Raw genomic sequence first — 14,202 nt, forward strand, 5'->3', positions numbered from 1 at the left:
CCAATTGAAGCTCAACAGAAGTTGGGTGATGCAGCAGGACAACGACAAAAAACACAGATGTAAATGAACAATAGAATGGCTTCAACAGAAGAAAATACACCTTCTGGAGTGGCCCAGTAAGAGTCCTGACCTCAATCCGATTGAGATGCTGTGGCATGAGCTCAAGAGCGTGGTTCACACCAGACATCCCAAGAAAATCCAAAATTCCTCCTGACCGTTGTGCAGTTCTGATTCGTAGCTACAGAACATTTTTGGTTGAGGTTATTGCTGCAAAAAGGAGTTCACATACTTTTTCCACCCTGCACTGGGAATGTTTACACAGTGTGTTCAGTAAAGACATGAACATGTATAATTGTTTGTGTGTCATTAGTTTAAGCAGACTGTGTTTGTCTATTGTTGTGGCTTAGATGAAGAACAGATCAACTTTTATGACAAATGTATGCAGAAATCGAGGCAATTCCAAAGGGTTCACATACTTTTTCTTTCCACTGTATATATAGACCTTTTGCTATGAAACATATAATTGTAAGGAGATACAAATGTGTCATTATAAGCCAACTGTAGGCTATAATCAAAATGTGAATTGTGAGACAGATTTATTAAGCTTTTGAACACAACACAGTGCATCATGAAATTATTCACACTCATAGTTTTCCCTCACCTGTCCTTTCCAATTGAGGTGCTGGAGATTAAGGAAACTGCGTCGCCATGAGGCCAATGATTTTAAAATGACAATCATGCTCTGATGCCTCTCCCCCTTCACTCACCTGCCAACCCAATCCACCGCCATTCCCTCAGCCCCTACCACGTTGTTATCCACTATCGTCTCCCTCTCACTGCCGTCGAATCGCATCCTCTCAATCCGCACCATTCCCGCATCCAACCAGTACAGCCTCTTTTCGTAATGGTCAAAATCCAGCGCCACCACATTCGACAGTCCTTGCAGAACCACGCTCAGCTGCGAACCGTCAGTCGTCAAATTACGAATGTAATAACGATTACTGTACAGAAGATAAGGGGCGATGGCGCTGTTCTGGCGGCACGTGCGCCCGTCTGGCTCACGCACGTAGCCCGGGGCGCATTTGCAGTGGAAGGAGCCGGCGGAGTTCTCGCAGATCTGGCTACAGACGGCGGGCGTGTCGCGGCACTCGTCCAGGTCTGCGCACGCCTTACCATCAGGCATGAGGTGGTAGCCAGCATTACACGAGCAGTAGTAACCTGTCAGGGTGTCGGTGCAGACCTGGGCACACTTGTGGACCGACGGATCTTGGCATTCATTAATTCCTGCACAGAGTAGAGAGGGAAGGAGATAGAGAGAGGTAGGATGACTTCTGTAAGATTAAGATGTGCTGTAAGATTAATCTAGGAATCCATATCAAAGTTCCCTTTTCCAACTCTAAATTCTTATGTTCTTACTGCAAATACTAATTTCCTATTCCGCATACTTAACAGTATTTCCTACTCCAAAAACAGTGTACATCTTGAAATATCATAAATTTAGTGTGGTTACATTCGCATACGTATTGTACAACTGTCACAACCTCCATTCACTCAAAGGAAATAAATCTGTCCCTTCCCCATTGTGTTACACCCTTCGCTGTACGAGAGATCTTACCGCATCCCTTCTCATCACTGTTATCCGAGCAGTCCTTCTGCGAGTTGCAGACCTTGTGGGTGTCGATACACTCGCCCGACTTGCACAAGTACTCTCCCGGGGCACAGGTAGGCTGGGGGGTGCTGCACATGCCTTCTGCCTCGTCAGAACCGTCCAGACAGTCGGCCTCGCCATCGCAGGCAAAGGTGGCTGGGATGCAGGCGCCGTTTTGGCAGGTGAACTGGTAGCTGGTGCAGGTGTCGTAGGAACAATCCAACTCGTCGCTGCCGTCCCCGCAGTCATTGACTCGGTCACAGCTAACAGGAGGGGAGGTAAACAATGGGGTATGAAGTCTTTGTGTAAGTACCCCTACTCTTTAATGTACGAGAGAGAGAGAGACACTCAAAAAATACAGAGCATCCGGAAAGTATTCAGACCCCTTGACTTTTTCCATATTTTGTTACGTTACAGCCGTATTCTAAAACAGATGTAATTCTACACAATATATAATTCTACACAATACCTCATAACTATTCAGACACTTTGCAATGAACCTCTAAATTGAGCTTAGATGCATCCTGTTTCCATTGGTCATCCTTGAAATCTTTCTGCAACTTGGAGTCCACCTGTGGTAAATTCAATGGATTGTCCATGATTTGGAAAGGCACACACCTGTCTATAAGGTCCTACAGTTAACAGTTCATGTCAGAGCAAAAACCAAGCCATGAGGTCGAATGAATTATCAGTAGAGCTCCGGGGCAGGATTGTGTTGAGGCACAGATCTGGGGAAGGGTACCAAAACATTTCTGCAGCATTGAAGGTCCCCAAGAACACAGTAGCCTCCATCAATCTTAAATGGAAGAAGATTGGAACCACCAAGACTCTTCCTAGATCTGACTGCCCGGCCAAACTGAGCAATCGGTGGAGAAGGGCCTTGGTCAGGGAGGTGACCAAGAACCAAATGGTCACTCTGACAGAGCTCCAGAGTCCCTCTGTGGAGATGGGAGAACCTTCCAGAAGGACAACCATCTCTGTAACACTCCATTAAATCAGGCCTTTATGGTTGAGTGGCCCTCACCCGCTAGTCCACTTGAACTGATTCACTAAGATCTGCCCATTATTGTGCTGTCTAGAATGGGGCGGTGTTCCGTATAACAAACTATTTGGAAATAGCAACGGGATGGTTTTTTAAAACCATCAATACCATTGAAACTATTTCTTTGAAGTTTTTCAATAAATTGTAATATTTGTAGCTACTGTTTCAGTAAATACCTGCAGTTAAGTTGTGCAATTTGTTAGGAGATAAAGAATATTGGGTTCTTCATTTCACTCATCACATGATTTTACATTATGAAGCTTACCATAGTTACCCTTAACAGTTGAGCCAGATTGTAACTAGCACAACAGGAGAAAGCGGGAGCAGGTGAGTCCAGCTTTATATTGACACGGGTCGCGTTTTATATTAAAAGTCAAGTGTTTTTTTGCAACTGTAGTTTTCATTTACAGAAAATACATTAGCGCATAACAGTTGGCCGAAAATGTAATCTGATGAAAATTAAGCTAACAGAAGTGCAACGCTATTTAGCTGGCAGTCACAAGTAAATGAGCTTACAATGAAAAAGCATGGTATTTTTTGCTAAAACGATGCATGGCCATCATATATTGGGGCACCAGGTAGCCTAGTGGTTAGAGCGTTGGTCCAGTAACCGAAAGGTGGCTAGATCAAATCCCTGAGCTGACAAGGTCAAAAATCTGTTCTGCCCTTGAAGAAGGCAGTTAACCCACTGTTCCTAGGCCATCATTGTAAATAAGAATTTTTTCTTAACTGACTTGCCTAGTAAAATAAAGGTAAAGTAAAAAAACATTTAAAAAAAAAAGCTGTTAATATCCTTTTCGGGCTAGGGGGCAGTATTTTCACATCCGGATGAAAAGCGTGCCCAAAGTAAAATACCTGATACTCAGTCCCAGAAGCTATGATATGCAAAGTATTAGTAGATTTGGATAGAAAACACTGAAGTTTTTAAAACTGTCTGAATGTCTGTGAGTATAACAGAACTTATTTGGCAGGCGAAACCCCGAGGACAAACCATCCAGGATTTTATTTTTTAGGTCTCTTTTCAATGGATTTTCATTGGGAATCTAGAATTCTAAGGAAGTTGCTTTGCAGTTCCTTTCGCTTCCACTGGATGACAAGAGTCTTTTAAAAATTGGTTGATGTTTTTCCTATGAGAAATGAAGAAGTAGCCTTGTTCAGAATGAGGGTCGTGTGTAGTGTACTGTTTGATAGAGGCGCGTGATCTGAAAAGCACGCTCCACTTTGTTTTCCTCCGGTATTGAAGAGAGTTTATCCCGTCTTAAATTTGAGCGATTATTTACGTAAAAAAATACCTAAAGTTGTATTAGGAAAGTTGTTTGAAATGTTTGGACAAAGATTACAGGTAACTTATGAGATATTTTGTAGCCATGTTGCGTGAGTTGGAACCGGTGTTTTTCTGGATCAGACGCACCAAATAAATGGACATTTTGGATATATAACGATGGGATTAATCGAACAAAAGGACCATTTGTGATGTTCATTGGACATATTGGAGTGCTAACAGAGAAGCTCGTCAAAGGTACGGCATGAATTATATCTTTATTTCTGAGTTTTGTGTCATGCCTGGCGGTTTGAATGATGTCTGTCTGTCTTTGTTTGATGGGGTGCTGTCCTCAGTTAATAGCATGGTTTGCTTTAACCGCAAAGCCTTTTTGAAATCTGAAACAGCGGCTGGATTAACAAGAAGTTTCTTTAATCCTATGTATAACACTTGTATCATCAATGTTTATGATGAGTATCTCTGTAATTTGATTTGGCTCTCTGCAATTTCACCGGATGTTATTTGAGACAATGCATTACTGAACATAACGCGCCAATTTAAACTGGGGTTTTTGGGTATAAAAAGGGATTTCATTGAACAAAACAAACATTTATTGTGTAACATGGAGTCCTGGGAGTGCCACCAGATGAAGATCAAAGGTTAGTGATTAATTTAATTGCAATTTCTGACTTTTGCGAGCTCTCTCCTTGGCTGGAAAATGGCTGTATGATTTTTGTGGTTAGGCGCTGTCCTAACATAATCGCATGGTGTGCTTTCGCGGTAAAACCTTTTTGAATTCTGACATGATGGCTAGATTAACAAGAAGTTAAGCTTTAATTTGGTGTATTGCACTTGTGAATGTATGAAAGTTAAATATTTCTAATAATTTGTTTTGAATTTCGCGCTCTGCCACTTCACCAGATGTTGACAAAACGTTCCACTAGCGGAACCCCTAGCCCAAAAAGGTTTATTAAGGAGCCTTTTGGTCTTAGACTTGGTGCTCCGGTACAGCTTGCAGTACGGTAGTAGAGAAAACAGTGTGAGACTTGAGTGACTGAAGCCTTTGACAAATATTTGGCCTTCCTCTGACACCACCTAGTATATACAGTTGAAGTCGAAAGTTTACATACACCTTAGCCAAATACATTTAAACTCAGTTTTTCACAATTCCTGACATTGAATCCTAGTAAAAATTCCCTGTATTAGGTCAGTTAGGATAACCACTTTATTTTAGCCTGTTGGAACTCTAGGGGCGCAATTTCATTTTTGGATGAAAAACGTACCCGTTTTAAACAAGATATTTTGTCACAAAAAGATGCTCGACTATGCATATAATTGCTACTGTTCGAAAGAAAACACTCTGACGTGTCCAGAAATACAAAGATCTTCTCTGTGCGTGCCCTTTAACGTGAGCTTCAGGCAAAACCAAGATGAGATGGCATCCAGGAAATGACAAGGATTTTTGAGGCTCTGTTTGTCATGATCTCCTTATATGGCTGTGAACGCAAGAGGAATGAGTCTGCCCTTTCTGTCGTTTCCCCAAGGTGTCTGCAGCATTGTGACGTATTTGTAGGCAGATCATTGGAAGATTGACCATAAGAGACCACATTTACCACGTGTCCGCCCGGTGTCCTGCGCCGAAATTGGTGCGCAAAAGTCACCTGCCAGTATTTTTCCAAACAATACAGAGAGTAAAGCAAGCTTCCACGAACTGCATGTCAATGAAGAGATATGTGAAAAAACACCTTGAGGACTGATTCCAAACAACGTTTGCCATGTTTCGTCGATATTATGTAGTTAATCCGGAAAAAGTTTTATGTTGTAGGTGACTGCATTTTCGGTTCGTTTCAGTAGCCAGGCGCAATGTAGAAAACGGAACGATTTCTCCTACACACAGACGCTTTCAGGAAACACTGCGCATTTGGTGTGTAACTGAGAGTCTCCTCATTGAAAACATCAGAAGCTCTTCAAAGGTAAATGATTTTATTTATTTGGTTATCTGGTTTTTGTGAAAATGTTGCGTGCTACATGTTATTCAAAATACATTGCTAGCTTTGCATACTCTTACACAAATTCGTTTCCACTGGGGCCACCCATATGTAAAAAGTAGTCAATTTGCAACGCCAAGCGTCGTTTCTATGGTTCAAAAGCATATTTTGAAAATCTGAGATGACAGTGTTGTTAAGAAAAGGCTAAGCTTGAGAGCAGATGCATTATTTTCATTTTATTTGCGATTTTCAGAAATCGTTAACGTTACATTATGCTAATGAGCTTCAGGCTATAACTGTATACAGGGTTTTTTCATAGCCAAACGTGAACAAAATGGAGCGATTTGTCCTACACAAATAATATTTTTTTGAAAAACTGCACATTTGCTATGTAACTGAGAGTCTCCTCATTGAAAACATCCGAAGCTCTTCAAAGTTAATGATTTTATTTATTTGGTTATCTGGCTTTTGTGAAAATGTTGCGTGCTACATGCTACACAAAATGCTATGCTAGCTTTGCATACTCTTACACAAATTAGTCAATTTCTATGGTTCAAAAGCATATTTTGAAAATCTGAGATGACAGTGTTGTTAAGAAAAGGCTAAGCTTGAGAGCAAACGCATTATTTTAATTTTATTTGCGATTTTCAGAAATCGTTAACGTTGCGTTATGCTAATGAGCCTGAGGCTTTAGTCACGATCCCGGATCCGGGATGGGGAGTTTCAAGAAGTTAAGTTGAGAGAATGATTTATTTTAGCTTTTATTTCTTTCATCACATTCCCAGTGTGTCAGAAGTTTACATACACTCAATTAGCATTTGGTAGCATTTTAAAATGGTTTAACTTGGGTCAAACATTTCAGGTAGCCTTCCACAAGCTTCCCACAATAAGTTGGGTGAATTTTGGTCCATTCCTCCTGACAGAGCTGGTGTAACAGTCGAGTTTGTAGGCCTCCTTGCTCGCACACACTTTTTCAGTTCTGCGCACACATTTTCTATAGGATTGAGGTCAGGGCTTTGTGATGGCCACTCCAATACATTGACTTTGTTGTCCTTAAGCCATTTTGCCACAACTTTGGAAGTATACTTGGGGTCATTGTCCATTTGGAAGACCCATTTGCCACCAAGCTTTAACTTCCTGACTGATGTCTTGAGATGTTGCTTCAATATATCCACGTAATTTTCCTCCCCATGATGCCATCTATTTTGTGAAGTGCACCAGTCCCTCCTGCGATAAAGCACCCCCACAACATGATGCTGCCACCTTCGTGCTTCATGGTTCGTGCTTCATGGTTTATGGCGGTTTTGAGCAGTGGCTTCTTCCTTGTTGAGAAGCTTTCAGGTTATGTCGATATAGAACTTGTTTTACTGTGGATATAGATACTTTTTCCTCCAGCATCTTCACAAGGTCCTTTGCTGTCATTCTGGGATTGATTTGCATTTTTCGCACCAAAGTATGTTTGTCTCCTAGGAGACAGAACACGTCTCCTTCCTGAGCAGTATGATGGCTGTGTGGTCCCATGGTGTTTATACTTGCGTACTATTGTTTGTACAGATGAACGTGATACCTTCAGGCGGTTGGAAATTGCTCCCAAGGACAAACCAGACTTGTGGCGTTCTACAATTTTTTAAATCTGAGGTCTTGTCTGATTTCTTTTGATTTTCCCATGATATCAAGCAAAGAGGCACTGAGATTGAAGGTAGGCCTTGAAATACATTCACAGGTACACCTCCAATTGACTCAAATGAAGTCAATTAGCCTGTCAGAAGCTTCTAAAGCCATGGCATCATTTTCTGGAATTTTCCAAGCTGTTTAAAGGCACAGTCAACTTAGTGTATGTAAACGTCTGACCCACTGGAATTGTGATACAGTGAATTATAAGTGAAATAATCTGTCTGTAAACAATTGTTGGATTACAGTTACAATTGTTGGATTACAATTAACAATTACTTGTGTCATGCAAAGTAGATGTCCTAACCGACTTGCCAAAACTATAGTTTGTTAACAAGACATTTGTGGAGTGGTTGAAAAACAAGTTTTAATGACTTTAACCTAAGTGTATGTAAACCTCCGACTTCAACTGTAGTTCCTGGATGTCAGGAAGCTTGGCCCCAGTGATGTAGTGGGCCGTACGCACTACCCTGTAGTGCCTTACGGTCAGATCCCGAGCAGTTGCCATACCAAGAGGTGATGCAACCGGTCAGGATGTTCTTGATGGTGCAGCTGTAGAACTTTAAGGATCTAGGGACCCATGCCAAATCTTTTCAGACTCCTGAGGGGGAAAAGGTGCTGTGGTGCCCTCTTCACAACTGTCTTGGTGTGTTTGGACCATGTTAGTTTGTTGGTGATGTGGACACCAAGGAACTTGAAACTCGACCCGCTCCACTTCAGCCCCGTCGATGTTAATGGGGGCCTGTTCGGATCTCCTTTTCCTGTAGTCCACGATCAGTTCCTTTGTATTGCTCAAATTGAGGGAGAGGTTGTTGTCCTGGGACCTCCTTCCTATAGGCTGTTTCATTGTTGTCAGTGATCAGGGCTACCACCATTGTGTCGTCAGCAAATTTAATGATGGTGTTGGAGTTGTGCTTGGCCATGCAGTCATGGGTGAACAGGGAGTACAGGAGGGGACTAAGCACGCACCCTTGAGGGGCCCCAGTGTTGAGGATCAGCATGGCAGATATGTTGTTGCCTACCCTTACCACCTGGGGGTGGCCTGTCAGCAAGTCTAGGATTTAGTTGCAGAGGGAGGTGTTTAGTCCAAGGGTCCTTAGCTTAATGATGTGCTTTGTGGGCACTATGGTGTTGAATTCTGAGCTGTAGTCAATGAACAGCATTCTCACATAGGTGTTCCTTTTGTCCAGGTGGGAAAGGGCAGTGTGAAGTGCGAATGAGATTGTGTCATCTGCGGATCTGTTGGGGCGGTATGTGAATTAGAGTGGGTCTAGGGTTTCCGTCATGATGGTGTTGATGTGAGCCATGACCAGTCTTTCAGAGCACTTCATGGCTACTGACGTGAGTGCTACGGGGCGGTAATCATTACAGTATTTTGTGTAGAATGTTGACAGAAAATGACAAATACGTTTTAATCCCACTTTGTAACACAATAAAATGTGAAGAAATCCAAGGGGTCTGAATACTTTTGCAAAGGCACTGTACATGTCCAGAGAGAGAGAAATAGAAGGCTAAGGCCATGGAGCTTTATGGCTCTCTCTCTGGCCTGGCTGAGATCTCAACTTAGGGCTAGTGCACATGTGCTTGCGCACAGAAAGAGCTAGAACATTCTGGGAACTTCTAGAATCTGTAGAATGACACCAGCTACTATACAAGTAACACAAGAGGCTATACATATTGCAGATATAAATATACTGCAGCGGTAGCATGCATATAATATAAACATATTGCAGCGGGGGCATGCAAGTAATACAAAACATTGCTTATACTTACTAATGAGTAGGCTAGTCGGACTCAATAAACACACTTATAGCAATGAATAAAGATACTAGACGAAGTAGCATGCACAGGGCAGGGTACATACAAATTAACTGGAGCTAGCATTAACACGAGACCTAGCAAACAACACTGCAACTTCTTACTTGCAAACTTATCTACACTGTTACAGTACACTGCACAATAAGGTACCGTAACTTGCTACTATTGCACCCCCTATTAGCACAATAACATTCCCAACACACACTTGTCAATGGACGCTTCAGTTGTCCAAAGGTCCGTCTGCAACACAAAACCTGCTTGTTCTCGGGATGGTATATTCCGGGCACTAACGTGAAGTGATAGGAGGCGGAGCCCTAAAGTGCGTCCAAGCGCCCTGATTGGTTGGGATGAATGTGATTTATAGATCTGAATGCCAATCAGATTGAGAGGGCCAGCCTTTTTTTTACACAAATACAGAGGCAAATTTGTACAAAACACACACGTTTGTTTTACTACGCTTGTGGGGACCAAACAATTGATTCCCATTCAAAATCCTATTTTCCCTAACCCTAATTCTTACCCTAACCCTAATTGTAACACTAACCCCTAAGCCTAACATAGCCTTTTTCCTTGTGGGGACTGGCGAAATGTCCCCACTTTTCTGAATTTCCCTTGTTTTACTATCCTTAGGAGGACTTCTGGTCCCCACAAGGATAGGAAAACAACAAAAAAAACACACAAACACACCTTATTTTTACAGTATGTGACTGACACACACACAAACTCACTGGAAGGGGACGAGGATACACAGGCCATTGGCGCAGGCAAACTCATTCATGTGGCAGGTGCGGTTGGGGCAGTTTTGAAGCTCATCAGCTGCGTCGGCACAGTCCTTCTCCCCATCACACACATAGCTCAGAGGGACACAGCGCGGGTGGCCAGGACGCCATGGAGGGGGGCAGGTGAACTGATGAGAAGCGCATGTCCGCTCTCCTGAAATGGGAGAGGTAAGTAAAGATGCACACACAATATTTTGAAGAACATTTGTAAGAGTTGAAACAAACCCCAAATGAGACATCTGAAGCATTGTGAAGAAAAACACATGGATCTCTTTGCTGAACCGTCTTTTTATGCTCTGAAGCGTACACAATTGTTACAAAAATGATTGCTTTCATTTCCTGCTTCTGGTGTAGCACCCACATTATAAGTTGATAGACCAATAGTGTCACGCTTATGTGTTGTTTGTGGTGTGTAGATTCTGAGTTACAGTGCCTTTGGGAAGTGTCCAGACCCCTTGACCTTTTTCACATTTTGTTACGTTACAGCCTTATTCTAAAATGAATTAAATAAATAATCCTCCGCAATCTACACACAATACCCCATAATGACAAGGTGATAACAGGTTTATAGAAATGTTTTCAATTTTATTTTTTTATCTACGTAAGTATTCAGACCCTTTGCTATGAGACTCGAAATTGAACGCGGGTGCATCCTGTTTCTATTGATCATCCTTGAGATGTTTCTACAACTTGATTGGAGTCCACCTGTGGTAAATTCAATTGATTGGACATGATTTGAAAAGGCACACACCTGTTTATATAAGGTCCCACAGTTGACAGTGCCAGAGCAAAAACCAAGCCATGAGGTCGAAGGAATTGTTTGTAGAGCCCCGAGACAGGATTGTATCGAGGCACAGATCTGAGGAAGGGTGCCAAAAAATGTCCGCTGCATTGAAGGTCCAAGAACACAGTGGTGTCTATCATTATTAAATGGAAGAAGTATGGAACCACCAAGACTCTTTCTCGAACTGGCCACCTGGCCAAAGTAAGCAATAGAGGGAGAAGGGCCTTGGTCAAGGAGGTGACCAAGAACCCGATGGTCACTGAAAGAGCTCTAGAGTTCCTCTGTAGAGATGGGAGAACCTTCCAGAATGACAACCATCTCTGATGCACTCCACCAATCAGGCCTTTATGGTAGAGTGGCCAGGCGGAAACCTCTCCTCAGGAGGCACGACAGCCCGCATGGAGTTTGCCAAAGGCACCTACTCTCAGACCATGAGAAACAAGATTCTCTGGTCTGATTAAACCAAGATTGAACTATTTTGACTGAATGCCAAGCGTCACATCTGGAGGAAACCTGGCACAATCCCTAAGGTGAAGCATGGTGGTTGCAGCATCATGCTGTGGGGATGTTTTTCAGCAGCAGGGACTGGGAGTCTAGTCAGGAAAGATGAATGGAGCAAAGTACAGAGAGATCCTTGATGAAAACCTGCTCCAGAGCGTTCAGGACCTAATACTGGGGCAAAGGTTTTACCTTCCAACAGGACAACAACCCTAATCACACAGCCAAGACAAAGCAGGAGTGGCTTCGGGACAAGTCTCTGAATGTCCTTGAGTGGCCCAGCCAGAGCCCGGACTTAAACCTGATCGAACATTTCTGGAAAGAGCTGAAAATAGCTGTGCAGCGACGCTCCCCATCCAACCTGATCTGCAGAGAAGAATGGGAGAAATTCCCCAAATACAGGTGTGCCAAGCTTGTAGCGTCAAACCCAAGAAGACTCAAGGTGGTAATCGCTGCCAAAGGTGTTTCAACAAAGTACCAAGTAAAGGGTCTGAACACTTTTTAAAAAATTTAATAAATTAGCAAAAATTCTAAAAAACTGTTTTTGCTTTGTCATTATGGGGTATTTTGTGTAGATTGATGAGGGGGGGGGATCAATAATACGTTTTAGAGAATAAGGCTGTCACCTAACAAAATGTGGGAAAAGTCTAGGATTCTGAATACTTTCCGAATGCACTGTATACTGTAATGTCTCACCACATTGGAGTTCCAGTGCCTCGTCACTATTGTCCCAGCAGTCATTGTTGCCGTCACACGTCAGTGACATGGGGATACAGTTCCCGTTGGTGCATGTGAACTGGTCAGGGTGACAGGTGTTTATTTGGTCCTCTGGAGGAAAGAGAGAGAGGGGGACAATTTAACAGCTATTGTTTTCACTACATTGTTGAATATTCAGATAGAAATATGTTACATCAAACATCAAACAAGCCTCTCTGTCTTGTAGAATACGGAATCAATACAGTTTTACAACATTACATTATTTGCAACAGTCCGCAAAGTTTGCCTTCTGAATGCGGCCATGATATAGGGTGCACTGTTGCAAAACATTTTGAAGTGGAAAACAAACATTTTAATTTCTTATTGGAAATGTCCAGGTAAATCTCCCTGTTTCAGTCTGTTTTCTTGCCTTTGGTGCCTGAACATGGCCCAGGTTAGGTAGTACTCACGGCAGGAGGGGGGCTCGTCGGTCCCGTCGACACAGTCTCTGATCCAGTCACACACCCAGTGGCTGGGGATACACTTCCCCTCGTCACAACGGAACTGGTCGGGTGAGCACGTCCGGCCCGCTGTAACACACACACAAACGCGCATGCACACACACACGCATGTATGCCCATACACACACAAGGGCACAGTATATAGTGAACAGACTGTGGAGAGTGACGTAAACTGAAAAAACATACATGTGCAAACAAGTCAGGGATAAAAAGACAACTACCTTGTCCAAAACCACAGCAGGTACAGGCATGATATACAGTGTACAAAACATTAGGAACACCTTAATATTAAGTTGCACCCTCTTTTGCTCTCGGAACAGCCTCAATTCGGGGCATGGACCCTACAAGGTGTCGAAAGCGTTCCACAGGGATGCTGACCCATGTTGACTCCTGTGCATCCCACAGTTATGTCAAGTTGGCTGGATGTCCTTTGGGGGGCGGACTATTCTTGACACACACAGGAAACTGTTGAGCGTGGAAAACCCAGCAGCGTTGCAGTTTGTGACACACTCAAACCGGTGCGCCTGGCACATACTACCATATCCTGTTTAAAGGCACTGAAATATTTTGTCTTGCCCATTCACCCTCTGAAAGGCACACATACACAATACATTTCTCAATTGTCTCAAGGCTTAAAGGCCTTATTTAACCTGTCTCCTCCTCCTTCATTTACACTGATTGAAGTGACATCAATAAGGGATCATAGCTTTCACCTGGATTCAACTGGTTGGTCTAAGTCATGGAAAGAGGATGCACACTCAGTGTATAAAACAAAACACACATCATAGCTAGACTTACCACAGAACAAAGGGTTCTCGTCACTGTTGTCCCCACAATTGTTGTAACCGTCGCACAGTTGGCTCGCATAGATACAGATGTTGGTGCTGTCACACTTGGTTTGTCCGGAGGGACACGTTCTGGGCGCTACGGGAACGGAGTAAAGTAGAAAAGGTTAAAGGTAGATTCAACAATATGAGGTTACAATAAGGAGCGGGGTAACTTTTGACATTAGCAAAAAGAGTTTGAATAAAGAGGTCAAACTTTACTTATGTCACACAGCTAATATGTTGCTGGACAGAGTGAACTCCTAAGCACATGTGCAGATGCTTAACAGTATCTGTGGACTAGTGCAGTCTCTTTTTTGGCACTCTTGCTAATATCTTTGTTTCGACTCTCCTTAAATCAACTCTATTCACAGCAGTTATCACTCACGACAGTTGATCTCGTCTGAGGTGTCGTTGTCGCGGCAGTCACTGTAGCCGTCGCAGACGAAGGTGGCGGAGATGCAGCGTCCATTGGTGCAAGTGAACTCGGTGGCGGAGGCACAGGTGGTGAACGCGCAGCCCAGCTCGTCACTGTTGTCGCCGCAGTCATTCGCGTAGTCACAAACGTAGGACAGGGCCACACAGCGGCCGTTGTCACAAGTGAAGTCCTGGGCCGAGCACTCGTGGAAGGCTGAGAGGGGAAGTAAGAGAGGGTGAGCACAACTGGTTTAT

The 14,202-nt window shown here is 43.2% G+C and overlaps 1 protein-coding gene across 1 annotated transcript in view; it reads right to left on the bottom strand.

Annotated features, from left to right (window-relative positions):
* Window positions 1-14,202, bottom strand: part of lrp2b (low density lipoprotein receptor-related protein 2b) — a 108,594-nt gene that overhangs the window by 38,813 nt on the left and 55,579 nt on the right. Inside the window, 7 exon segments of the mRNA XM_064923650.1 lie at window positions 768-1,284; window positions 1,616-1,911; window positions 10,157-10,361; window positions 12,186-12,317; window positions 12,656-12,775; window positions 13,505-13,630; window positions 13,919-14,161. Of these exon segments, the coding sequence (XP_064779722.1) occupies window positions 768-1,284; window positions 1,616-1,911; window positions 10,157-10,361; window positions 12,186-12,317; window positions 12,656-12,775; window positions 13,505-13,630; window positions 13,919-14,161 (1,639 nt within the window).

The sequence above is a fragment of the Oncorhynchus masou genome, chromosome 18 (assembly GCF_036934945.1).
Source record: "Oncorhynchus masou masou isolate Uvic2021 chromosome 18, UVic_Omas_1.1, whole genome shotgun sequence".
Classification (NCBI taxonomy): Eukaryota; Metazoa; Chordata; class Actinopteri; order Salmoniformes; family Salmonidae; genus Oncorhynchus; species Oncorhynchus masou.